We start from the raw sequence: 26,583 nt of genomic DNA, 5'->3' as shown, positions 1-26,583 counted from the left end.
TTAAAAACAAGTAAAATCTTCTTGAAATGAATGCATTTGTCCTTGATTTGAGCAGGTAAATAAGACTATCTGCCAATGGAATAAGATTTTTGCACTTAAAATAGGAACAATTCATCTCAATCATCTTATTTCAAGTGCAGAATGTCTAATTATCTTATTTTAGGGGTCAAAATACTCATTCCATTAGCAAATAATCTTAATTACCTGCTCAAATAAAGGGTAAATACATTAATTTCAAGTAAATTTTACTTATTTTTAGATCTGTTTTTGCAGTGTGGGGGTTTATTTCAGGTTTAGGAGTTCAGTCTTGCACAGGAGTGATGCTAGGATGAAACAAGACACGGACAGATGCTTTGGGCTCCCTACTGCAGTAGTGATGGGATTGTTCGGGTCTGCCATGGTGAAGAAATGAGATAAGACAAACGTGCGGTAGGGTTCATAGCTGGTGAGGCACTGACGTCATCAGAGTCAGATTTACAAATATATACACTCTACAGAGTAGACTCGTTGCAAAGTGCTGAAGGAGACTGATTGAGCCAAATCAATTCACCAAGAGACATGGAAACTAAATTAATTGTCATTTGATTGGTAACATGAATAATTATCGCTGTCTTACCTCTGCTTATAAATTAAGTCCATGAGGTGCTCTTTCTGAACAAAAATATCGGTAATTTTCCGGTAAAAGTTCTCTTTACCTTCTTCAGTTTTAAAAGTCTCTCAGTCTCAGTGGAGCTCACTGCCAGGGAGGAAAGCCTTCCTTCATCAGTCCTGTTCCTCTGTGTGTTTTGAGTCTTTTTAGTGCGTTACTTGTTTAGCATAACTCGTTATAAAACATCCATAATTTGCTTTCACGCTACAGTTTTAGGATCAGGAGCGGTGCTCCTTTAGCGCCCCCTGCCTTGAGGCCAAGGAACTGCCGGCCTCACCTACAACCAGCTCTTTGATGTTTATGATCGCCCAGCAGCACGAAAACATGTTACCTGCACACAGTTTGATTACCAAAACACAATTCATATAAATTGTGGAAAATCAGTTCATAACTATTTGAACAATTGAATTTATGATCTGGAGACAGGAAGATGCATTCACAGAATGGAAGCCAGCGCAGTTAACATGGGATTGCGCAATCCCAGGGGAGGCCAAGCTCGCTGCGGCCTCACCGGCTGAAGCGCCACCAAGGATTTACATGAAAAATAGCGAAAAGTCTGCGATAGATTTTTAAATGGAATATGAAAAAAAATGAGGAAATTAGATAAGAAAAAGAACTTTTATTACAAATGTCTGAGTGAATCACAATTTATATTATGTTATAATCATTACATATTTTCTTTCTTTCCATAATGACAAGTGAGGCCCTGACTGCACGTCACTGCCTGAAACCCCTTGGTGGCCGGTAGGTAGGTGGAGGACCTCAGGAGTAGAGCTGTTGTTCCTGTGCATCAAAAGGAGTAAGTTATTATGGTTCTTACAACCAATCATTATTCCTCTTAGTTTTGTCCTTTCTGAGGTGTTCTGGGCACAGCCCACTGGGAAGCACCCCCAGAACCTTCTGGTTGGACTCTGCACCGCCTCTAGCCTTGGAAAATGAAATGATGGGACACCCAAGACGAGCTTGTTGGTGCTGTTTCAGGAGAGGAACGTCTGGGTCAATAGGAATCTCACGTGTTAATTTACGCAGCACATCTTTTCAGGCTTTTGAAGGAAGTCTCTCTGCTTGATCCACCAGCTTCTGATCAGATCTGAGGAAAAAAAACAAACGTGTTGTTTCACTACTTTGATCCTCTCACAGAGGAGTTAACAGGAGCTGTTTGTTTTGGGCGCGACTTATTTTGTCCGATCCCTTTCAGTAGTTTTCTTTTTTCTTTTTTTTTTTTGCAAAAACCCATCCCAAGAGCTCGCAGTCGAATAAATTGATCCGGCTCCTTCGCCAGAGCAAGCGGCATTCATCATTCTTTCGGGGTGGGGTGATAATGTGAATGGCATTAAATATTCAGCTAAGAGGAAGCTGAGTGTCACTACATCGTGTTTGATGCCAGGAGTTTATTGATGACTACACTTTATCCGCCTCCGAGCTGAAGGAGACCGTTGAAGCGGCTCCAAGAACACGCTGAAAACCACTGGGAGTAATATTATTATTTGTCTGATGTGGATCATGAATTATACATCCTCCAAAATTTGCGGAGCTCCAAGGAGTGCGCGCATGACCTCATGTCGACTGATGACTTCTGGAAGTTCAGGGAGACTGGAAGGTCGTTCAGGTCAATAATCTCTGTTGTTTCCTGTCGTTTGATTTGAGTCGGTCCGCAGCGAGAACCTGCTGTTAACCTCCAGCGTCAATCTGCTTCGCTGCAGAAAGCCATCCTCCACAGACGCGCTTAAACAGATTTGAAGCTCCTCAAGAAACGCACTTTGATGTTTCAAGCTCTAATGAAGTCGAAAAGACTCAAACAAAGCAGATATAATTCACTTTGTGCGCAAAAAAAAAAAAAGGATGCACTTTCTGGCCACTCTGTTTGTGCTTTATCATAATTTTCTCTTCTTTTTTTTGTGTCAATAAATGTGCAAAAGTGGATGTGATGCTGAGTGGAGGAAGCGTCCCTCCCGTTAACCTGACACCACCCGTCCCTCCTCCCTCCACACACGCCCCAGCCGGCCGTCCCTCTCTGCCCATTCGACCTCACTCCACCTTCTCTCCATTCATTCAGACGGCTGGAGAGGAAACTGCTGCTGCCTCCGGGGACTTGGCGTTATAATTATATAGGAAGCAGAGCAGCCTGTTAGTCTGTTAGCGGACAGAGAGGCTGAGGGCTGCCTGCTGTAACCAGCTGCTGATGCCATGGATGTGGACCGCTGTCTCTGATACTTCTACGGAGGTAAGATAAACCCTTAAATTTTAAAAAGAGCTTCAGCTACTCGGGATTTAAACCGCCTTCTGCTGTGAGCCACAACGCATTTCATTTCAGGATAAGTTTAAACAACTTCTGTCTTAGGTTGGAGGTACACTGCAAAAACTGAACTAAAAATAAGTACGTTTTTCTTGAAATGAGTGTATTTATACTTTATTTGAGAAGGTAAATAAAATGATCTGCCAATGGAATAAGATTTTTGCACTTAAAATAGGAAGAACTCATCTCCATCACCTTATTTCAAGTGCATTATATCTAATTATCTTATTTTAGGGGTCAAAATACTCATTCCATTGGCAGATAATCTTATTTACCTGCTCAAATCAAGGACAAATGCACTAATTTCGAGAAATTATTACTTATTTTTAGTTCTGTTTTTGCAGTGTAATGAGAAGGTCTCGAATCAGGAGGACTTTTGTCGCAGAAGAAATATTTTGATGAGTTACTATCGTGAAAAAAGGTATTGTGATTTTATTTGTTAGGGGAAACCAAACTGATGCGGCACCCTTGATGCAAACAGCTTCTCGCCCTTTTTGCTGTGAACCTTTTCATTGCTGTTATAAAACAGTTTCTTTTGCAGATTTGTTTTAATACGGCCACATTAAAGGGTTTTCAGCCACAAACAAGCCACCTGCTTAAGATCATGGAGTGCTTAGGTCCAGACTTTGACTAGGCCATTCCAAAATCTACTTCTTTTTTTCGGTGTGATTTGAATTATTGGCCTGCTGCAGAACCCAAGTGCCCTTGAGCTTAAGGTCCCACCCTGACATTATCCAGCAGGATTTTCTGCTAGAGAGCAGAAAGCTTATGGTTGGATCATGAATTCTGACCCTAACTGAGACAAGTGATTCGTCTGTGGCCTCCAGGAGGAGTCGCTGCGGTTTGTTGGAGTCCTAAAGCGATAGAAATTATTTTTTAATCCTGCCAAGACCTATAGATGTCAGTAAGTCGGTTTCTCGTCTGTTCCTGGACTTCTTCAGGTCAGGTCACGATCTGCTGCTTTTCAAATCTTTTCGCCTACTTCCTGTTGTCAGGCAGGTTCTATTTAAGTGATTCCTGTGGTTCTGTGGGTCAGACTATGAGCATGCCTGGGTGTGGCCAGTAAAACAGAGACAAAGGAGCTTAAATACTGCTTTTCCTGAGCTCCCATCTGAAGACAGAGCTTCTTGCATCCTCACCAAGACGAAGTCCATCCAGCCCACAGAGAAAGCTCAGTTAAGCTGCTCGTGTTCAGGACCTTCTTTATTTCAGGATCCATAACCCAAGGAGGAGTTGAACGTTAGATCGAGTAGTACACTGAGAACATTTGTTCAGAACAACACACACTAATGGACATCTGTTAATGGCTATTTAATGTTGGCCCAGAAAATCATCTGACCCCATGCTTCTCTAATGCAGATGAGCGTTCACACTGAGCCTGGTTCTGGTTCTGCTGGAGGTTCTCCTCCCTGTTAAAGGGGAGTTTTCCTCTCCACTGTCGCCTCATGCATGCTCAGTATGAGGGATTGCTGCAAAGCCATCAACAATGCAGACGACTGTCCACTGTGGCTCTACGCTCTTTCAGGAGGAGTGAATGCTGCTTGGAGAGACTTGATGCAAACTGCTGGGTTTCCTTAGAGAGGAAACTTTCTCACCAACCTGGAGGATCTGATGGAGTCTGACTTTGGAAAGAGCCTTGAGATGACGTGTATCATGAATTGGCGCTATATAAATAAAATAGAATCGAACTTCTCCATATTCCGCCTAAACAGAGAAAGCCAGAACCGGTGGTGCATTCGGTCAACCCCAGACACCTTTGGACCGTATTAACAAATCAGAAGCTGTTCCATCGCCTTGTTATCAGCTTTTGAGATTTTTTCTGAACCTTGACGGTGTTTTCTAGATCAAGATCCGTAAACTTTCCCGCTGGAGACAAAGTTTCATCCAGGAATCAGAGCGAGCCGTCCGCCTTTTCTTGACTGAGACCCACGCCCTCCGACCAGGATCTGAGCTCTAAGTAGATTTTCATAAAACTCTGAGGGGGGACAGAAGAAACCATTTTCAGTTTCTTTTCATCCATCTTCAAGTTGTGACCTTTTAATATTGTGAAAAAGCACCTATTATGCTCAGCTACAGATTTATAAATTGATTCTGGGTGAATGATTGTTTGTCATATTTAACGCTCAAATAACGTATATTTTCCCTTAAACTCTATGTATCTGTTGCAACAGTTTTTTCATCTCTTTTTATGATAAACAAAATTGAACCCCTCATTCCTAAAGCCTTGTATAATATATGCTAATATCATGAAGGAAGAGACAAAAAAAGGCTTTAAGTAAAACAAGTTTCCTAAGCAGTTTTGTGTGTTTTCTGTCGCTTCCGTCGGTCTGGATGTTATGCTTTTTAAAATCCAACTCTTGTCTCATCTTTATTGTTTTTTCTTTACTGGCTCCAGACGTTATGCAGCTAAAATGATTTCTTGGGGTACTGTTGATGCTTTAAAAAGCCGACACATTGCATATGTATGCTAACTTTAAATGCCTGGAACACGTAACAAAATTGAATTAAATAGGGGCCAGGAGACAAAATGTGAAAGAAATAATGATGATTTCCTCCGACGATAACTATGGACAATGGCCTAAAATACATAGCTGAGCTTGAAGTGCTACTGGGGGTAAAATTTCCATATGCAGTCGTTTGCCTCACAGATGCTGCAGTCTCTACAGAAACGTTTATGCTTCTATTTCTCTTTATTTGCGTCACACAGGACAGTCTGCATGGGAGAACATGCAGGCTGGCAGGACCTAAAATAATAAAACAACTGTATGCCACCTTTAAAATGCTACGTCTCAAGATCAAATACATCATATCAAAAAAGTGGGACATGCATAAAACTGCATGTTTGGGGGCAGGGTTGTGCATATTTTTCAAGTGAAGGGTCACTTCACTCAAAAAATGAAGTTCTTGGCTCTGAATTTCTATCAGTGTTTCCTTCTAAGAGGATACTTGCTAATAGATTTTCTTTTACGCCATCTCTTTTGAGGCTGGCGAACCGTTTTAGAAATGTTTTGGATCATATTCCTGCTAAAAACTGCTTTTGGCAGGAATATGCTAAAAGCATAAACAGCTCCCCCCGTCATTATCACTGCAAAAACGGATCGAAAAATAAGTAAAATGTTCTTAAATATAGTGTATTTATCCTTGATTTGAGTAGGTAAATAAGATCACCTGCCAATGGAATGAGTATTTTGACCCCTAAAATAAGATAATTAGACATCCTGCACTTGAAATAAGATGATGGAGATGAATTGTTCCTATTTTAAGTGCAAAAATCTCATTCCAGTGGCAAATAGTGTTATTTACCAGCTCAAATCCAGAACAAATACACAAATTTTAAGAACATTTTACTTATTTCTAGTTCTGTTTTTGCAGTGATGGAAGGAAGGAAAATATGTAATGATGATAACATAATATAAATTGTGATTCACTCAGTCATTTGTAATAAAAGTTATTTTTTGTATCTAATTTCCTCATTTTTGATCATATTCTCTTTAAAATCGCAGACTTTTCGCTATTATTCATGTAAATCCTTGGAGGCACTTGATAGCGAAGCCGTTAAGGCCGCAGGGATTGCGCAATCCCATGTTTACTGCGCTGGCTTCCAGTCTGTGAATGCATCTTTCTGTCTCTAGATCATAAATTCAATTGTTAAAACAGTTATGAACTGATTTTCCACAATTTAATATATGTGGATTACGAATCGTGTGTTGGTCATCAAACTGTGTGCAGGTAACATGTTTTGTGCTGCTAAACCCACTGGACCCATTTTCAGCTCACATTTGCTTGATTTGAACAGCTTTGTCCCCCCCCCCCTGTCTTTCCCATTTTGAAGAGTAGCTAAGGGAAAGTGGCTTGTGTCATGTCATATTTACCACGATCAAGCAAAAACATACATTATTTAAATTATTTAAATGTTTTCTGATGCTTTTTCAGGACGACAACAGACGGCAGCCATGTCAGAGAAGAAGCCACGGGGAGCGGACACTCGACCGAAGTCCGGCCTCCGCAGCTGGAGCGCCGACAGCTACATCTGGCGGGGGAAGAAGCGCTCCCGGAGCTCCCGGAACGGGTCGAGTCCCGGCGGGCCGGAGGCGGACGGTGCGGAGGAGCTGGGTGTGCGCTCCACCTCCTGCTCCCGGAGGCGCAGAGAGAGGAAGTGCAGCTGCAGCGCTCTCGGGGACGCGCTGGCGGCTGGAGACATCGACGGCGTGTGCAGGAAGGCCCTGTCCCGGCGCTCGCTCCGGCAGAAGTTCCAGGACGCCGTGGGCCAGTGTTTCCCTCTGCGCTCCCACCACCACCACCACCACCACCATTACCACCACCCGCCGGGCTCCTCGCGGCCCTTTTCGGTGCTCTTCTGGTCCAAAAGGAAGATCCACGTTTCAGAACTCATGCAGGACAAATGTCCGTTCTCTCCCAAGTCTGAACTGGCCAGATGTTGGCACCTCATTAAAAATCAGGTGGCTCATCCAAGCTCCCTGAAAGACATGGAGACTCCTCTCAAGCCCCCCAGCGTCTCATCCTCCACCTCCCCGCCACACACTCCTCTCTCCTGGGAGGACATCTGCTGCTCCCCCGGACCCGGGAGTGCCCCCCTGGAGGACTGGGACCCTTCCTGTCACCACGGGGGTGCGGACGGGACCTGCAGCGACACCGACTACATCCTGGTCCCCGATCTCCTGCAGATCAACAACAACCCGTGCTACTGGGGCGTGTTGAACCGCTTCGAGGCCGAGGAGCTCCTGGAGGGCCAGCCCGAGGGGACCTTTCTGCTCCGGGACTCGGCCCAGGACGAGTTCCTCTTCTCGGTCAGCTTCCGTCGCTACAGCCGCTCCCTGCACGCACGCATCGAGCAGAACGGCAAGCGTTTCAGCTTCGACGTGCGCGACCCCTGCATGTACCGGGACCCCAGCGTGACGGGCCTGCTGAGGCACTACAGCGACCCGGCCACCTGCCTCTTCTTCGAGCCGCTGCTCTCCAGGCCGCTGCCGAGGACCTTCCCCTTCCCCCTGCAGCACCTGTGCAGGGCGGTGATCTGCAGCTGCACCACCTACCGGGGCGTGGAGGGCCTGCCGCTGCCGCCTCAGCTCAGGGAGTACCTCAGACAGTACCACATCCGCTGCGACGGGGCCTGTGCGGTGCCAACACCCGCAGCCGCCGAGACGCGGGAGCCGCACTGACACTTTCTGAGACGCGTCCAAGCCCCAAAGGAGAGAACCGGGAGGCAGGGGTCCTTTCTACGGGACAGTTTGGACGTCTTTGGTCACAATTTTAATCTGAAAAAGGGTCTATGATAATTTGTTATTGAGGAAGCTACTACTACAGCTGACTAATATATTAAGTTATCTTTGATTTTGTAATAAAGAAAACCACCAAAATAGCCACTTTAACGGACTGTAGTGCATTGTAAAAGTGTTCATAGCACAATGACTGTTCCACATTCTGTCCCTTTATAACCACAAACTTCACAACATTTGATTTGAATTTATCAACACAAAATACAGTTTGATCTTAAGATTGGAAGAATCACTATATGTCAGGGGTGTCAAACTCATTTTGGTTTAGGGGCCGCATTCAGCTTAATCTGATCTCAAGAGGGCCACACGAGTAAACTCACTGCAAGATTAAATAGAACTAATAAATGTGGACTTGTTGATTTTTATATTAAGTTAATTTCACTTTTACACAATATATTATGAATAACCTCAGCGTTTTTAAGAAAAGTATGTGCAATTTCAACAATACTTTTACTCAGTTAAACATTTACTTGTGCATTATGCATAAGAACTGATCACAGTGATTGTACAATGTTGAAAAACATTTATTTACATTTTTGGAACTTAAAAACACTGTCCTGCATGACAAAATACATCAAACAGATAAAAATTAAGAAATGATTTGAATTTTTCCACACCTGAAGCTTAATCTGCTAGTTAAAACACAGCGCCCCTCGTGGACAATATAGGAACTGCATATTTTCAATTAAACGAAGTACATGTTTTTTTCAATAATTGTTTTATCATTCTCTTCCTTTTATCTTGTCCACTTGTGAAAGTCAAATCTGATGAGCTCTTTGTAGCATCTTATTGCCACATTGCCAGACAGGACACTGGAGAAAAAAAAAAAAAAAAATTTTTTTTTTTTATATAATGATAATGCATTTAGCCACAGGGCCGGGCTAAATTGTTCGGCGGGCCGAATCCGGCCCGCGGGCCGTATGTTTGACACCCCTGCTATATGTGGATTTCCTGCATTTCTCTTTAGACACGATCTAAAAAGTGTGGCGTGCCCCGGCACTCTGCTTTTATGCCTCTGAAGAAATTAAATTCAGATTAAATTTATATAGCTCAAATTCATGATACATGTCAAGCACTGTACAAAGTCAAAGTCAATCAGATTACGCAGATTGGTCAAAAGGTTTTTCCCCTTCATATAGTCTCTGTGTTTTCCAGATTTCAAATTTAATGACCACTGTAGAAATATCAATAAATTCAAAGGGAACCTTTTTTTATGCTTGGACCAAAAATAATAATAATTCAAACACTTTTAGTTTGGAAAAGCATTACATTTTTACATTAGAATTATGTTTAACTCTTGTTATGATTATGTTTTGAAGGAAACCCAGCAGATTGCATCAAGTCTCTCCAAGCAGCATTCACTCCTCCTGAAAGAGCGTAGAGCCACAGTGGACAGTCGTCTGCATTGTTGATGGCTTTGCAGCAATCCCTCATACTGAGCATGCATGAAGCGACAGTGGAGAGGAAAACTCCCCTTTAACAGGGAGGAGAACCTCCAGCAGAACCAGAACCAGGCTCAGTGTGAACGCTCATCTGCCTCCACCCACTGGGGCTTAGAGAAGACAGAGCAGAGACACAGAAAGCACAGAAGCTCACATTGACCCTGGAGAACTTTCTATGTTAGATGGTAATAGAGGATGATCTGCCTCCCCTGATGATGTCACAGCTAACAGAACGCCAGACCAGGTGTACCTTCTATGGAGAGAAAAATGACAGAGAACAAAAAGTTAAAAGATGAAATACCAACAAACAATGCAGATTGGAGAGCAGTAGGAGAACTCAGCAGAGAGAGAGAAATAGACCCTGATGTCCTCCAGCAGCCTAAGCCTATAGCAGCATAACTATAGAGGTAGCTCAGGGTAACATGAGCCACTCTAACTAGAAGCTTTGTCAAAATTAAAGTTTCAAGCCTAGTCCTAAAAGTAGACGGGGTGTCTGCCTCATGGAAGAAACGTGGAGGTAAACATTAAAATAGCTGTTCTGTGATGAAGTCAGACGTGCGATGGAGACCAATAGAGGACAAAAAGACATGGCAAGGCTGCAGACCGAGCAAAACATTGACCTAAGTAGAGAGGCCGAGCAAAGAGGGGATTAATCAGAAAAGCCGCTGTGAAACCTGTGGTAACTCTGGTGGAGCTTCAAAGATCGGCAGCTCAGGTGGGAGAACATGATGAGCATCAAAATCTGGATTTAAACTAAGAGTGCCAAGCAAGCAAAAAATACGTGTGTCAAAGATTCACCTTCAAACACGACATCGGCATTAAACATCCAGCCAGAGCTTCATCAGAGATCAGAGGTGGCCAACCAGTCCTCAGGAGCTGCCGTCGTTGTTTCTATATTTTAAATGTTCCCCAAGCTGCAGCACACCTGAGTCAAATTAACGGATCATTACCAGGTAAACCAGGTAATTCAACCATTAATGCAGCTGCGGGCCACATCTGGAACAGGCAGGAGCAGAACGCCTGAGGACTGGAGGTCACCATTGGGTTAGATCAATGGTGTCCAAACCTTTTTTGCACAATGGGGCAAAATCACGAAGGTGAAAGTACTCAGTAGGTTTAGTTTAGTTTACCTTTTTCAATTAAAAACACAAAATAAATGTTTTTTATGCGTTATTTTTCTCAACAATAAATTAAGCATGCTATATTTTTATGAAACAAAGTAGAAAAGAACAAATTAATGTAGGTCTGAGAGAAGACTGTCAGGCCTTTGCCTTAATGACAGAATAAAGCCCGTTTTCCTGAATTTTTTGGTGAAATGTTTTAGATCTTTTGTGGACTGGAACATGTTTTTAGTCTGTTCCCGGCAACAAAAAATTGTACTTTCTTTGCAGAACCCTAACTGGTTTTCACCATATTTAACAAAGGGGTCTGTAAATTTAGGCTTAGTGTAGTTTTTGTGTAAAATGTCGCTCTTACTATTATAAAATATAAAGCTACTAAAATACTTTGTTTTAACATTTTTCTTTTGCCAAGAGATAAATTTGTTGTTGGGGTCTAATTTTATTTAACTTCATTTTTTTTGCACAGATAAATTGTCAAAATTCTACGGTTCCAGTTTTAGAAAGCTGATTAATATACTCCAAAACAGTTTTATTTGTAAAAAAAAAAAACAAAAACAAAAAAAACAAGTTAAAACTGGTTATTTTTTGCGTTTGTGGTTATAACATTAAATAAGTGTGAAAACATTAATGTGGTATGAACACTTTTGTAAATTAATGTGCCTGACTTTAAATTTTGTAGCATCTACCCCCAAAATCACCCATGCCTTATTCAAACTGCACCTTTTATCACACCCTACAGAATACACTACATTTTGCTCTTGGATTGTATTATTTAACGAATAAAGAACAATTGTGGTCGCTACTAAAGGTTTGTGCGGATATTTTGTTTCCTAAGTGTGAACTTGGTGCTTAATGCATCCAGATGATCTGCAAAAACCTACAGCTTTGCATCATGTGGTTGAAACAGATTTCCTCTTGTCGCCCCAAAAAACGGCATCGTTCCTTCACTTTTGCTCATGCAGTCTTGAGTAGATAGTCATAAAAATGTTGCAAAAACACCCAAATGCGGCTCGGTAAACCAGAGATCCCGTTGCCATTTAACTTTCACACAAAAATGGTAAAAGCTGTTTGTTTCAAATTAGTCTGATTCATTCACTCTCGTACAGAAAATACAATTTCTTTGCCAATTAATTTAAAAAAAAATTTATTTATAAAGCACCTATTCATGATTCACATGTCATCTCAAGGCTCTTTCCAAAGTCAGACTCCATCAGATCCTCCAGGTTGGTGAGAAAGTTTCCTCTCTAAGGAAACCCAGCAGGTTGCATCAAGTCTCTCCAAGCAGCATTCACTCCTCCTGAAAGAGCGTAGAGCCACAGTGGACAGTCGTCTGCATTGTTGATGGCTTTGCAGCAATCCCTCATACTGAGCATGCATCAAGCGACAGTGGAGAGGAAAACTCCCCATTAACAGGGAGGAGAACCTCCAGCAGAACCAGAACCAGGCTCAGTGTGAACGCTCATCTGCCTCCACCCACTGGGGCTTAGAGAAGACAGAGCAGAGACACAGAAAGCACAGAAGCTCACATTGACCCAGGAGTACTTTCTATGTTAGATGGTAATAGAGGATGATCTGCCTCTCCTGGATGATGTCACAGCTAACAGAAAACCAGACCAGGTGTACCTTCTATGAAGAGAAAAATGACAGAGAACAAAAAGTTAAAAGCTGAAATAACAACAAACAATGCAAATAGGAGAGCAGTAGGAGAACTCAGCAGAGTGAGATAAATAGACCCTGACCCCAACATGTGAGAGATCATAAAATCTAATGTAATTTAGCTTTTTTTTTGCCAGAGAAGTCTGCAACAATGTGACAGATCAATGACCCAAAAAAAAAAAAACAGTCAGACAGTTTCCTATTATTGAGAAGTTTGACTGTTTTCTACACCGTTGTTCTCTAGATGTAGTTTCTCTCTGGGATACGAGTGATTCTTTATTCCAAAGCATCTACTGCATTTAAGCAAGTTTGACACGTTTATAATGGATGTTTGTGGTCCTGCTGACATTAAATTAAATATTAATACTTTCTGTTATACCCAGAACGTTCCATTCTCTGAAGATTTAAATTTGTCAGCAGATATCTAACCCTTACAAATTTAAATAACGTACACCTACATGTGGACTAAATCTGTACCATGCTAGCGCAGCAGTCAGGGGCCACACAGAAATTCACTGAATGGAGTGCTGATGATGATTGGCCCTTAGGATGCACTTTGGGCCCCCCTGAGAGCTCATCTGTAGCAGCAGCTCACAGAGGGACAAGACGGCCTCTTTTGGGACGTTTTACTTTCATCTCACTCATGAACAAACCAATAAATGTCATTTTCTCCGTCTCCATGCCGTTCTTGTTTCTATCATTTGTGGAGCGCTTTAGATGCAGCGGCGTAAATCTTACTCGCCCACCCCTGTTTCTGCTTCTGCTGCAGCGGCGTAAATCTTTAGACAAGCTAATGATATGGAAACTGTGACTTTGAAGTAACGCTCTGAGAAGCAAAACAAACAACAAGTCATTCCACTTCTTTCAGAAAGGACGTCTCAATGCCAGAGCAAATTGGAAGAGAAGGGCATGAACGATACGGCTTCTGATGGGATTCTGATTTTTCAAGCAACGCATGAGTTATTCACCAATTTACAGACAACAAGGGTGGAAAAATGACAAGAATGGCTTCACTTAGATATGCTGACGCAGAACTGCAGGTCTTTTAATGGCTATTTTGTACCGTTTTATTCAAAAGAGGTTTATTTCTACCAATACTCAAAGGAAGTTGGTGAGACTTTAATTGATGCATGATTGGAAAGCAGCTTTCAATAATTTACAAACCCAACTCACAATTACTGTTCAGGCTGATAATTTTTGGAAAATCAAGCAAATTGTTTAAAAAAAAAACAATTTGACTGAGCACATCTGCTATTCTCATAGAAGCATTTACATTGTTAAATAAATAATAAATAAATAAATAAAATGCTAATGGCTCGTATAATGTTTTTCATAGGTATTCTTCATGCCTGAAAGAGATGGAAAGGCATTTAATGTAATGCAATTACCAGTTTATGTAGGTAGATGTCACCATTTCATCTTTTTAGAGCCAGTATATATTGAACTGGGGAGGAGAGATCTTTCAAACAATATACTTTGTTTAAAGCAATAAAAATGTGTGAAAGAAAACAGACGAGCTCATAAAACGTGAAAGAAAAAGGTGCTTGACTTTCTTTTTTAACTCTTAGATGGAAAATGGTTGCAGGATTAGAGCAGCATATAATCAATTGGGTTATTGGTACGGACAGAAAGGATTTTCAATAGAAGGGTTTATAATAAAGGAGCTGGAGAAACTTTGGGCTGATTTCTGTTTCTTGAGCTTTTCAAAATATTTGCAGCAGACGAAGAAAAGACAAAGTCTTTTTTCTTTTGGATTCCTATAAGTGCCAGAATGTTCACAGACACCGCGGAGCCTCACATATTGATTTTCCTGAACCACTTGCATGAAATGTTAATGCCACCTTGTATGAACCAGAATTCAACCTTCGCATTTCAGAGCTAATATTTATTGCCAGAGACACAACACATTTGAAATCCATGCTGGGAGATTATAGTTTGCCCCTGATAGTTTGTTGTGCCGTATCATAAATGTACAATAAATGTATAAATATTTTATGAATTATATAACTGTAAAACTTATTGCCACATTAAAAATGTATTATTTGAGTATTTATCTATTTACTAAAAATAAGTATTAAATATATATTTTTTTGCACATAAGATGTTTATTAGTAAATATTAATATTAAAATCAATAAAATATGTAAGTAAATAAAATTAAATTCCCAATAAACAAACACAAAAAGGTTACAAATTAGATTCATGACATATAATAATGACACGTTTTATCAGGTAGCTCAATTTGAGTTTTTTTTTTATAAAACAGTTAAAATTCCAATAATATATATTTTTTAGATCCTAATTTCCCGTTAAACCCACATTATAAAATAAAATAAAATAAAATAAATATCCAGAATGTCGGTTAACATTTCAGGTGAAGCTGCGTGACCCTGTCGTGGGAGGAGTTTGCCGTTCTACGTCATCACGTAGCTGGCGGGAGTTGTGACGCAAGGTTTCCTTGTTTTTAACTCAGCGCGGGAGTTTCGTCGGAGGTGGGTGATGCTGGCTTCGCTAACCACCGTTTTAAACCGAGTTAAAAACGTCAGGATCGCGACTTTTAACAGTTCGACTTATGCGTCCAGCGGCGTTTGCGCTCTTTTAAGTTTACTTTGGAGAAGTTTTAGCCGTCATAGCGGACTTTTCGCGTTAGCCTAGTCGTTGTTAGCTTTTCTCAGAAGTAGCATTGCCGGCTGTGTTTTACAGACGTGTTGCCGATTATTCGGCGTGTTTACGTGTTAATTGTTTCTCTCTGTTGGTGCGTTTTCAGTCGGTTCGGTAAAAATGCCCTGCGAAAGGAAGCCGATGCGCTACGGGCACTCGGAAGGACACACCGAGGTCTGCTTCGATGACACCGGCAGGTGAGTTTTCTCCGCTTCGCTCTCATTTGGCTTAAATATGATAAAATGTTGATTACATCTGGTGTTTCTGCTGCACATGTGCAAATATGGGCAGCTGAAGAAATATAATTGTGAAGGTTGTGTTTGCATTAGGGCGTTAGAAATGAGAACAACAACAATAATAATAAAAAAGTCACTAATCTTCTCAGTTCCTGTACAGTTGAGAAGAATAACAGAGTTTTTCCATTGTGGGACCAAACAGGCAGCATGTTGTGACGAACCATTTTAATAATAATAATAATAATAATAATCAGGATTTTCATTGCAATTTATACATTTCAGTGACATTTTCCCCTGTATTTAACCCATTCCTCAGGTCAGGGGTGTCTAAACTTTTTATCCGGTGGGCCAAAATGGGCCTGAACAAAAAGAAACAAAATATCCAAAAACAAATTGATTATTTATTTACTTATTTTTGCAAATGTATTTTTTTATTTTGTCTATTTTCAGCATTAAGACCAGGATTATTTGATAACGCTTGCTGTAATTAGCCGATATAAATAAATAAAGTAGATTTTTTGGGGGGGATTTTTCTGCAGGGACTGCAGGTGGAAATTAGTGCAGTGCTTTCCTCTGCTGGAGTTTGTTTTTTCTCTGCACCTTGTTGCTGATCAAATAAATAAATTAATAAATAGTTGTTCTCTAGGGAACCTCTGAGGCCTTCACAGAACAACTAGATTTACACGGAGATCAGAATCCACACAGACGGACTGGATTTACTAATTAAATCCTGCAGCGGGATGCCGCTACCTGCTCTGGGTTTTATTTAGCTCTCTCGTAGTAAAGGGGTCTGAAAACAGGCGCAGAAACCTGATTTTATTGTGTGTTTTTTTTTTTCTAAAAGCCATCTATCATTTGCTTCCACTTCATAACACTTTACTACTCTGTGTTACTCTGTCAACAAAAAAACATAAAAACTTCTGCTCACAATGTGATGAATTGTGGAGAAAAGGGATTAAGAGAATTCAAATCTAACCTTCCTCGTGTAGTTTTGCAGAAATTTAAGTAAAAAGAGACAAAAAAAAGGCTGAGAATCGATGAGCATTTATGGGAAAACTCAGTAAAAATCAACCCAGATTTTATTACGGTGGGCACAAACACCAGTTGAGGTAAAATGTTATATATTTTTTTATAGGTATATCGTAACGTGTGGAAATGACGGCGATGTCCGGATTTGGGAAAGCCTGGATGACGACGACCCAAAGTTCATCACAGTTGGAGAGAAGGCCTACTCCCTCGCTCTGAAGGTGCGCCGCCTGCCTCGTTCCTCCATGTTGCCGCCACTCGGCCCGTTTGGCGCCCCGCTGCCTCTCTAGCCGTGGGATTCTGAGGTCGTTTGGGTGTTTTTTTTTCGCTCCTCTCCGCAGAAAGGCAAGTTGGTGACGGCGAGCTCCAACAACACGGTGCAGATCCACACGTTTCCCGACGGCGAGCCGGACGGCATCCTGACGCGCTTCACCACCAACGCCACCCACGTCGCCTTCAACAGCAGCGGCTCCAGAGTGGCGGCCGGATCCAGGTACCCGACACGGGGGATTGCTGTTTTCGTTTTTCGCCGGCCTGAACGTCGACAGAAGGTTCTGTCTGGCTCCTGGTTTAGTGTTCCCAGACATCGGGCCTCTTCTCTTTACGTCCGTTTTAGATGTCTATCAATGGGGCTTTGTGCTTTTTACAAACCAGACAGCTTTAAGTCATTTTTTTTCTTCTATATGCCAAGACGTTTTCTTTTCAAGCTGTCATTTTTCTAGCCGGGCGCCAAATTTTCATAATTTCTTTGGCTCTGAAGCGTCTAAAAGGTGTAAAAATCTGGACTAAATAAGCCAATCCATGCAAAGATTCTTCTTCATTCTTCAGATTCATTACATGGACTCTTCGGTTTTTCCATAACTTTAGTCGTTTTCTGGTGGGGAAAAAAGACAATAAGTTTGATTCCTTTACTGACTTACGGTGCTAAGTAGGGCTGGGCGACAAATAGATTTAATCAATTAATTCGAATTTACAATTCTTTAAGATTTCATTTTTGGAAAATCTGGATTTTATTTTGCCAATACACTCATTGGGTTTCCATGAAGAGAACAGCATGTGATGCTGAATATATGTTTAAGCAAATGTATTGTCAAAATATTGTTAGGTAGAAACTTTTTTTTTACCATAATACGAGGTACTTCATTTACTTATTTACTTTTTTTTTAAACTTAGTTTGAAGTTTACAAGTGCAATGAAGCCTGTTCTTAGCTCAATGTGTAATACCACTAGCAGCAAATGTTTTGTTATATTTTCATTGTTTATAATGGCACGGCTGCCATCTTGTTTTACAAGCATGTTTCACAGCTTGTTTTTAGTTGCACTTTGAATTCAGGTCAACTCCCTGATGAAATGCTTGACATAAAAAGCAAGGTTTTAAAATAATTTCTTTAATTTCTTTTTATGAAACAAAAAGGAGGAAAAAAAATCGATTAATCAGATTTGGTATGATAAAATCTGAGATTTATTTTTTAATCCATATCGCCCAGCCCTAGTGCTAAATTGCTGAAAAATGAAGTTCATTTTCACCTGAAGGTTTTCCAGCAGAAAACCGACTTGTCTGCCTTCATCCATCTGAGGAAAGTAACCCCAGGCCATGACTCCGCCTCCGCCATGCCTCATTATGGGGTTTATATCCTTTTACCTTTTCAACTGTGGCCCAAAAAGTCAAACTTTTGTTTCATTTTACCATAAAAAAAATGAAAATAAGATTGTTTTAGCTCCTTTTTTCTTCCTGTCATAGTAAACGACAGGAAAGCCTGATGGAGGGTTCAGTGACCGGGGCGTCCAGCTGGCTGAACAGATTCTGGCCGACGCTGCCGGCGTGTTTCCGCCCGTCGCTTCTGCTTTGTGAATCCGCCTCGTATGTTCGTGTCGCTCTTTCCGTCCACGTTCTCCTCGCAGACGGAGAGCGTCTCTCTCTGCGGCGATTAGCTGTGATTACAGCAGGACGGGTAGAATTTGGTAGAGTAACAATAACAGAGCGCCGGCCTCGATAAAGCTGTTATTAATCAGAGAAATAAAAAGTTATTTCCTGATTGTTTCACAGCAGCTAAACACGCCCACGGTAACACGCCGCAGCCCCACCGCCGATTTCCCTGTTCCGGTCTGAATACGCGCTAAAACTGCGTCTTTAAAATGAGCTGCACCTGTCTGAATCACAATGAAAAGTATTACAGCTCTGTGTGAGGACATGGTGAAGAAACCGCGTCTACCACCGATTTTCCCACCAGCAGCAGCGGTTCAGTCACGATGGGCGGCGTTGTTTGTAGGCGCCATGTGATCGATAGAGAGACGGAGTCACTCCATTTAACCTTCTAAATAAAACTTTCTGCCCGAATTCAATTTTTTCTCTTTGCTGACGTAAGCGACGTGAAGCGAGGAGAGAGATAGAGAGATTAGAAATAGGTAGAAGTTTTCCTTTATGAACCGAATGCAGTTCATGAGCTGCACCTGTAGGTGGCGACATCGGACAAATTGATCCACTGCAACATTTTGCTCTTAATTCTAGTAGATTTGGGCGTTTAGTCCACTAAGCTATATTATACACTGGAGTGCTGATTTTGCCGAAAAACTGAAGTCACTGGCCGCCATCTTGCTACTCCCTACTCTCCCAGAATCCCATAGGATTTGGTTGCAACAACAAGCAGTTTTCTGGCTGTGTGAAAACGTTTCACAGGTAATTCTACAGTCAGTGGATGTACTAACACTATCAACTACTAGGAAATTAGGTGCTGAAATATTTTACATGTTATTCATATTACATGTAAAATATTCATGAGGCGTTCATGAGTCCCCGTTCGGTTCATCCAACGAAACGATGCTGACAGACTTTTAGGTCAACTTATTGCAGCTAAAGGCAGACCGTCACACGTTTACATCAGTTTCTGATTCTCGCTCGTTTTCTTCTCCTGAATCCGTTGCAGTTCTCTCCTCTATTGCCTCTGATTCCTTTCTCTCTGGGTTCCTCTCCTCCTTCGTCACTGACTTTGACCCTAAATGTCTCACATGCATGACAGTTTCCCCGATTTCAGCCAATAGTTTATTTGCCAGAATGAATGAATGAATGAACTAGACGCCACAAGCCAGGTGTGCAAATACAGCACAATGCGTAGAAGAAGAAGAAAACTTCCTCTATATTTCACCTTAAAATGAAGCATAGAAGACCTTCCACAGTGGCTCCTAATAACTTTGGCTACAAATTATATTTTTATTATGGTATTTAAATGTGATAATGATGATAAATGCAGGTTTTAGCAGTTTTTTTTTTTTTGAATAATTGCTTTTAATGATGATGCTAAAAGTGCCAGTAATATTTATTTTTAAATCACTGTTTTTTCATTATGTTGGAAACTATGATTTTTTTTTTTACATCATTATCCACAAATATCAACATCCCGTCCATCAAAATAGACATAAAAGGGCGTTTCTTTAACGATGACAACATATTTCCTACAGTAGATCTTTATCACAAATTATAACTTGTCTTTTTTCCAAAGGCCAGGCAACATTTGAGTTTAATTCAAGTGGACTGTTGGCAAAATAGCTCTTTGGACTGTAAAGTTTGCAGGACCCTGTTCTAAATAAACACATTTTCGTGTGAATACATTATTTATTTATTAAATTTACAGTTTTTGATTTAATTTTTTAGACTTAGACAAACTTTATTGTCATTTTGTGTGTAAATAGCGCATACAAAACGAAATTTCATTGCATGCAGCTTACGGCGGTGTAATGAGATTGCAGTTGAAATAAAATAACATTACAAAATAGAGTGCAGCAGTGATAGGAATGCAGGAGAAAACAGTTGTGCAAAAAAAAGCATTAATTTGAAAAGTTCAATGTCTCGTTTTTCTCCCTTGCAGCGACTTCATGGTGAAGGTGGTGGAGGTTTCCGACAGCAGCCAGCAGAAGACGCTGCGCGGCCACGAGGCGCCCGTCCTCAGCGTCTCCTTTGACTCCACAGATGAATTCCTGGTGAGGAAAAGTCAATTAAATTTAAATTTTATTTAAATATAGCGCCAGTTAATTAAACATGTCATCTCAAGGCACTTTCCAAAGTCAAATTCAATCAGATTATACAGATTGGTCAAAAAATGTTTTCCTATATAAGCATAAAGTCATTTTTCTTCAGACTTTTTTCTCTTTTATTTTCAGTCTAATTCTGATAATTACCGAATTTTTGGGACCATAAGGCAAATCATACATTTTTGAGAAGATTTAAGGATTTTAAGTGCGGCTTATAGTCTGAAAAATACGGTATTTACTATATTTTGTTTTAAAATTTTCAATAATGACAGTATAATAAATTTTCTTTCTTAGAATTATAACTATAATATTACTGCTTGGACTAATAATTATCATAATGATATACTAGTTATGTTTTTATTACATTATAATATTCAGTTGTTACAATTTATATTTGATATTTTATTTTATTGCAACAAATAATGATGATAATACTATTAAAGGCGTTTCTATGGCAGACTCTAATAATGATGGTTAGAATTTGTTAGAATAATTTACATATCAGCTACATATACAGAATATTATTTACTATAATGCTTCATTTTTATATCTTATTAACAATTGTGACAAATAATAATGGTTGTAGTAAAGTTTAATCATAAATTTCATTAATATTAATATATATAATAATGTTGTAACTCCTAAAGATTTTACTTTTGTGTCGTATGAACCTTACATACATAATTTGCTTTATTGTTTATTAAAAGAAAATGTGTTTTTATACTTATTGTATTGAGTAGAGTTTATTCTACCCGTTTGGTTTTAATTTGTTATTTTTTTATTTTATTTCACTAGAAGACTTGCACCATAGTTTGCAAAACTATTGAGATGAATTCTGTGAAATTTGGCTTTATAAATGAGAATTGATGCGTAAACTTACATTTCTGTCCCTCAGTTATTCTCAGTTATTCTGACAGATTTAGACATAAAATCGACCAAGAAGTTTGTTTGCGACAGGAAGTGAGACCAGATTTACATTTTTATTAAAATGGCATTTCATTTTCCACCCAGACGATGGATGTATGTATGTATGTATGTATGTATGTATGTATGTATGTATGTATGTATGTATGTATGTGTGTGTGTGTGTGTGTGTGTGTGTGTGTGTGTGTGTGTGTGTGTGTGTGTGTGTGTGTGTGTGTGTGTATATATATATATATAATAAATATTTTCCTCTTGTGATAAACTCCAAGTCTTTGTGGCTGGAGGGCCTCCTTGCCATCACCCTAATCAGTCCGGATCTCTCTCAGATGTCAGGACTCGGTCAGTTTGTGTCCAACCGTTGGTCGAAATAAGACGTAATTAATCATTAAACTGAATAAATTCAGGCTCACGAGCTCATCGATCTCTCTGAAGATTATGAAACGTATATTTTTGTTTTTTTTCTCCCATTTCTCTGTCTTTTGCAGGCCTCGGCCAGCTGTGACGGCTCAGTCATCGTGTGGAACATCGAGGAGCAGGTATGTCTGCGTCTCTTGCTGTCCACGTGGGCCGGTGGCGGGGTGTGGGGGTGGTGTTTCTGTGGTTTTTGTTACCCGGCTCTGTTCCTGCATCTCAGACTCCGGCCATCAGCTGGCCGCTGCTGCAGAAGACCAGCGACGTCAGCAACGCCAAGTCTCTGTGCCGGTTAGCCTTCCAGCCTGCAGCCGGGAAGGTCAGTCCCCCCCGACGGCATCCAACATCTCGAGACGGCGTCTGCGAACTGATAATGAGGAGAAAATGGTGTGTGGTTAATTTTTGTGTCCAGCTGTTGGCCGTTCCCGTGGAGACCAGAGTGCACCTGTATGAGCGGCGCTCCTGGGAGCACGTCGGCACGCTGTCCGATGAGCTGCTCACGCAGGTGAGGGACGACCTGCGCCACAGATGAGCCGCTTTTCAGGGAAACGAAATGCTGAAACGAGTCTTTTCTTTTCGGCAGCCCATCAACGTGGTGGCGTGGTCCCCGTGCGGTCGCTTCCTGGCGGCGGGCAGCGTGGGCGGCTCGCTCGCCGTCTGGGACGCCAGCAACAAGCTGTGTCTGGAAAGGTGCCTTTTTTAAAAAGATCGTGTTTGGTTTTGTTTTACTGGACAACATCTTGTAGAAAAACCTGTTTGTGTATTTTGTACCGTATTTTTCAGACTATAAGGCGCACTTTAAATCCTTAAATCTTCTTAAAAATTGACGGTGTGCCTTTATATATGATCACCGTTGTGCTTACTGACTGATTTTATGTGGAACAAGTCGCTCATAAATCTGTTAAAATGTGTAAGACAGACTTTGGTTAGCAACAAACCTGCTCAATGGATATTAGGAGCATTATGGTACACTGTGTCACTGATAGGACCCCTGAGCTGTCTACCAGACTGCCTGACTGTAATGTCTAAACTAGAAGTGCGTTCATGCACTGAAAAAAGGGAACTAAAAGCAGGGGCGGTTCTAGACCAAATTTACCAGGGGGGCCAAGGTGGGGCCAGTGTTTTTTCACAGGGGCACAGAACAAAAAAAATTTAAAACAATAAAATCGCAATATTTAACTGTGTAATAATATTAAGTGAGCCACTTGTGGCTCTGGAACTGCAGGTTTCAGACCCCTGATCTAGCAGTTGAAAACTTTGCCCCCTGCTCAATACGGCTAAAGCTAAACGTGAAACATCTTAAGTTTTAAATTCTTTTTAGAGTAAAGCTGTATAGGTAAAAAATAATATTGGTCAAAGTGACCAATCAGTTATGGTTTCTTTGCCATTGCAAATAATTATGAGAAGTTTATTTAACATCATGCTTTTAGTACAGGGGCCATAACAGAGGCCAAGGCCATTTCTACAGGGGCACGGGCCCCTGTTGGCCCCTGTCTAGAACCGCCCCTGACTAAAAGTAAGTAAAATTTTCTTAAAATTTGTATATTTGTCCTTGATTTGAGCAGCTAAATAAGACTATTTGCCAACGGAATGAGAATTTCTACCCCAAAAATAAGATAATTAGACATCCTGCACTTGAAATAAGATTATGGAGATGAATTGTTCTTATTTTAAGTGCAAAAATCTTATTGCATTGGCAAATTGTCTGATTTTACCAGCTCAAATCAATGAAAAATACACTAATTTCAAGAGGATTTTACCTATTTTTAGTTCCCTTTTTTGCAGTGTGTAAAGGCCCCCACATACTCGGGTGTATTTCACTCTGCAGAGGTCCGTGCAGAGCTAAATTTTTACGACTTATCTGAGGCAGGAAGTCTTCACATCAAACTGTTTCATATGTGACTCTGAGCTGCTCCAATCAGGCGTTCTCCAGGACGCAGCATCACAGTCCCTCTCTGTTCTCACTGACAGGTGGGAACCTGCTGGAAAAGAAACGTCTCTAGGTGCTCAGCTAGCTAATCAGACATTTTACCATCCGTCCTGCTTCTTCGTCCCACTGCCAGAAATAGTGGCAATTGTAGGACTTTGCCACAAGAAATGTAGTTAACAGTACGCTGGACTATGAAAGGTAAAACATCTGCAGAGAGTCAGCGCAGAGTCCACCAAGCTGCACAGTTTACGTACATTATGCCCGAGTATGTGGGAGCCTTTATGCAGCAAACCTAGTAAGTTAATTCAATATAAAAGTTTATTTTCGCCTTATGTTAAACAGGGCAGTGTAGTCCAACTACTCTGTCCTCCTGACAGAGACGGATAGAGAGCTGTGGATGTGCAGGAGTGATATTACACACTTGGAAGACCAAAATTGGGTTAATGGGGAGTTTTTCTTTCCACTGTCGCTTTGTGCTTGCTCAGTATGAGGGATTGCAGCAAAGCCATGTACAATGCAGACGACTGGTCCTGTGGCTCTACGCTTCTCAAAGAAGTGAATGCTGCTTGTCGGGACTTTGATGCAATCAACTGGTTCCCTTTTATATAGGAAATTTTTGACCAATCTGTATAATCTGATTGAATTTGACTTTGTAAAGTGCCTTGAGATGACATGTTTCATGAATTGGCGCTATATAAATAAGATTTAATTGAATATTTGGTGCGCCTTATAGTCTGAGAAATACGGTAACTGGACCCAGGTGCTCTGGTTCCGCTGACCTCGCCGTGGCTGGAGGTAAAATGTGTTTCCTGCAGGCAGAAGCATGAGAAAGGCTTCACGGTGTGCAGCCTGGCCTGGCATCCATCGGGCAGCCAGATCGCCTACACCGACACAGAGGGCTGCCTGGGCCTGTTGGACGGACTCGGCACCGCCTCCTCCTCCGGCACCGGCTCCACCAAGGTGCCCCGCTTCCCGCCTGACGGCTGTAGGAGTATCAACAGAAATCCAACATGACACGAGAAGATTTAAGGGTGACTAGATATAATATTTATCCGTGTCCCCGGCTTCCTCAGGCTCCAGCCGCCAAACCCGCCAAAGACTACGACGACCTGTTTGACGAGGACGACGGCGGTCCGATGGACGAAGGACTCGCCGACGGCAACTCGGCGAAGGAGGCTGCGGCCGGCGAGGACGAAGACGAGGACGACTTCCTGATTCCGTCCACGGGGCGGGTGAGGAACCGAGGCGCCATCCTGGACGACGACGTCTCGCTGGGTGAGGAAACGTTGGACTCAGTGGAAACGGAGACGAGGGGACGCGTTAAAATGGTTCTGATCCAGAGGAAGAGGAGGAGGGATGAAGCCGATTCACAGCTCAATTAACTCAAGAGTTAATTTTGTTCCATTATTGTTGCAAGCAAAGAACAAAAAAAATGCAATCTAGAAATCAAACTTTTAAGAAATTCTTAATCAATCAAAGGTTTTCAGGGTAAATTTGTTGTTTTCTCTGATTTTTTTTTTTTTTTTTTTTAATCTATTTATTTATTTCCTATTTTATTTTTTCAAGTTTTATTTTTCAAGTCTTTTTTTACAGATTTTATATTTTCACATTTTAATTTTTCAAATTTCTCTGTCTTTTTAGATTGAGTTTTACAAATTGCTTCTTACAGATCACGTTCTCTCCACTTCTGGCTCTAGACGCACATTGACCAATAAAAATGTTTTGGACGTTCCTGCGGACCAATAGAAATGCAGCTTTGCCCCTCGCGCCAGAGGAAAGCCCGCCCCCAGAAGTGAAGAGAACGTGATCTGGAAAACGCAATTTGTAAAATTCAATTTGAAAAACAGAAATTGGGGAAAAACTAAAATTTTAAAATACAAAATTTGTGGAAAATAAAATAAAATATATACGTTATTTTTTATAAAAAAAATCTGAGAACGCAGCAAAGTTACAATCAAAAGCTTATTTTTTTATTAGAGATGCATAGCAACTTTATTTGACTTTTTATTTATTAATACATTAGTAGCTCACTCTGGTTGCATATATAGTTTTTATGAAAGATTATAACGTCCTGCTGGCGTATTAGTTGTTATTTTGGTGTTTTATGCTTTGTTTTTGCTCAATTTGTTAGTAAATAAAGCCTTTCTTGTTAATTTACGATATTAACGGAAGTACGTTCTGCGTAAATGTTCTGAAATGAGGCTCCTAAAGCTGCTGTAGATCGTTTTACTTAATTAATAACAGTTGGTCTTCGGTAACGCTGAGCTGCTGCTTTACTGTAAGGCATTATAATAGTTCTGCGATACTGTCGCTAGATGGCGCCACGTTTGTTTATATCTGCTAATCGCGCCCGGTGCTGAGGCTATTTTTCCACAAAATGGACCATAAAACATTATCAGGATGGAGGCTTGGTGTATATAACCTTATGTTTTCATGATCAAAAGGTTTTCTGTCGTTTCTTTAAGCATATAATTTGGCTATGTACATTTTTAAGATTATTTCATTTTTTTATTTCCATTTACGAACCATGTTCTTTGTTCGCAACAATAATTGAACAACATCCACTCCATACTAAAAAGGCTTTTATTAATTTTATCGCCATACACTGCAAAAATGGAGCTAAAAATAAGGAAATGTTTCTTTAAATTTAAGTATTTTTCCTTGATTTCAGCAGGTAAATAGGATTATTTGCCAATTGAATAAGATTTTTGCACTTAAAATAGTAACAATTCATCTCCATCACAGTATTTTAAGTGCATTTTATCTAATTATCTTATTTCAGGGGTAGAAATACTCATTCCATTGGCAAGGAATCTTATTTACCTACTCAAATCAAGGGCAAATACATTTTTTTCAAGAAAATGTTACTTATTTTTAAGTCTCTTTTTGCAGTGTACTTATTTCTAAGT

General features: G+C 40.7%; 2 protein-coding genes across 2 annotated transcripts in view; both read left to right on the top strand.

The window, feature by feature from the left end:
• The first annotated feature begins 2,581 nt into the window (after positions 1–2,581).
• Positions 2,582–8,476, top strand: socs4 (suppressor of cytokine signaling 4). The gene is made up of 2 exons (XM_012849522.3): positions 2,582–2,873; positions 6,879–8,476. Exon 2 carries the CDS (start codon positions 6,899–6,901, stop codon positions 8,123–8,125), a length of 1,227 nt encoding a protein of 408 aa, XP_012704976.2. The 5' UTR covers positions 2,582–2,873; positions 6,879–6,898; the 3' UTR covers positions 8,126–8,476.
• Positions 8,477–14,852: 6,376 nt separating this feature from the next.
• Positions 14,853–26,583, top strand: part of wdhd1 (WD repeat and HMG-box DNA binding protein 1) — a 28,952-nt gene continuing 17,221 nt past the window's right edge. The window contains exons 1-11 of the mRNA XM_036135939.1: positions 14,853–14,952; positions 15,228–15,318; positions 16,493–16,604; positions 16,725–16,876; positions 20,247–20,358; positions 21,819–21,869; positions 21,968–22,063; positions 22,157–22,249; positions 22,328–22,434; positions 24,490–24,634; positions 24,748–24,949. Of these exons, the coding sequence (XP_035991832.1) occupies positions 15,242–15,318; positions 16,493–16,604; positions 16,725–16,876; positions 20,247–20,358; positions 21,819–21,869; positions 21,968–22,063; positions 22,157–22,249; positions 22,328–22,434; positions 24,490–24,634; positions 24,748–24,949 (1,147 nt within the window). The 5' untranslated portion in view covers positions 14,853–14,952; positions 15,228–15,241. The remainder of the gene's footprint in view (positions 14,953–15,227; positions 15,319–16,492; positions 16,605–16,724; positions 16,877–20,246; positions 20,359–21,818; positions 21,870–21,967; positions 22,064–22,156; positions 22,250–22,327; positions 22,435–24,489; positions 24,635–24,747; positions 24,950–26,583) is intronic.

The sequence above is a fragment of the Fundulus heteroclitus genome, chromosome 4 (assembly GCF_011125445.2).
Source record: "Fundulus heteroclitus isolate FHET01 chromosome 4, MU-UCD_Fhet_4.1, whole genome shotgun sequence".
In the NCBI taxonomy this organism is placed as follows: Eukaryota; Metazoa; Chordata; class Actinopteri; order Cyprinodontiformes; family Fundulidae; genus Fundulus; species Fundulus heteroclitus.
Note: the sequence above shows the minus strand (reverse complement) of the source record. Positions and strands in the feature narration are given on the sequence as shown.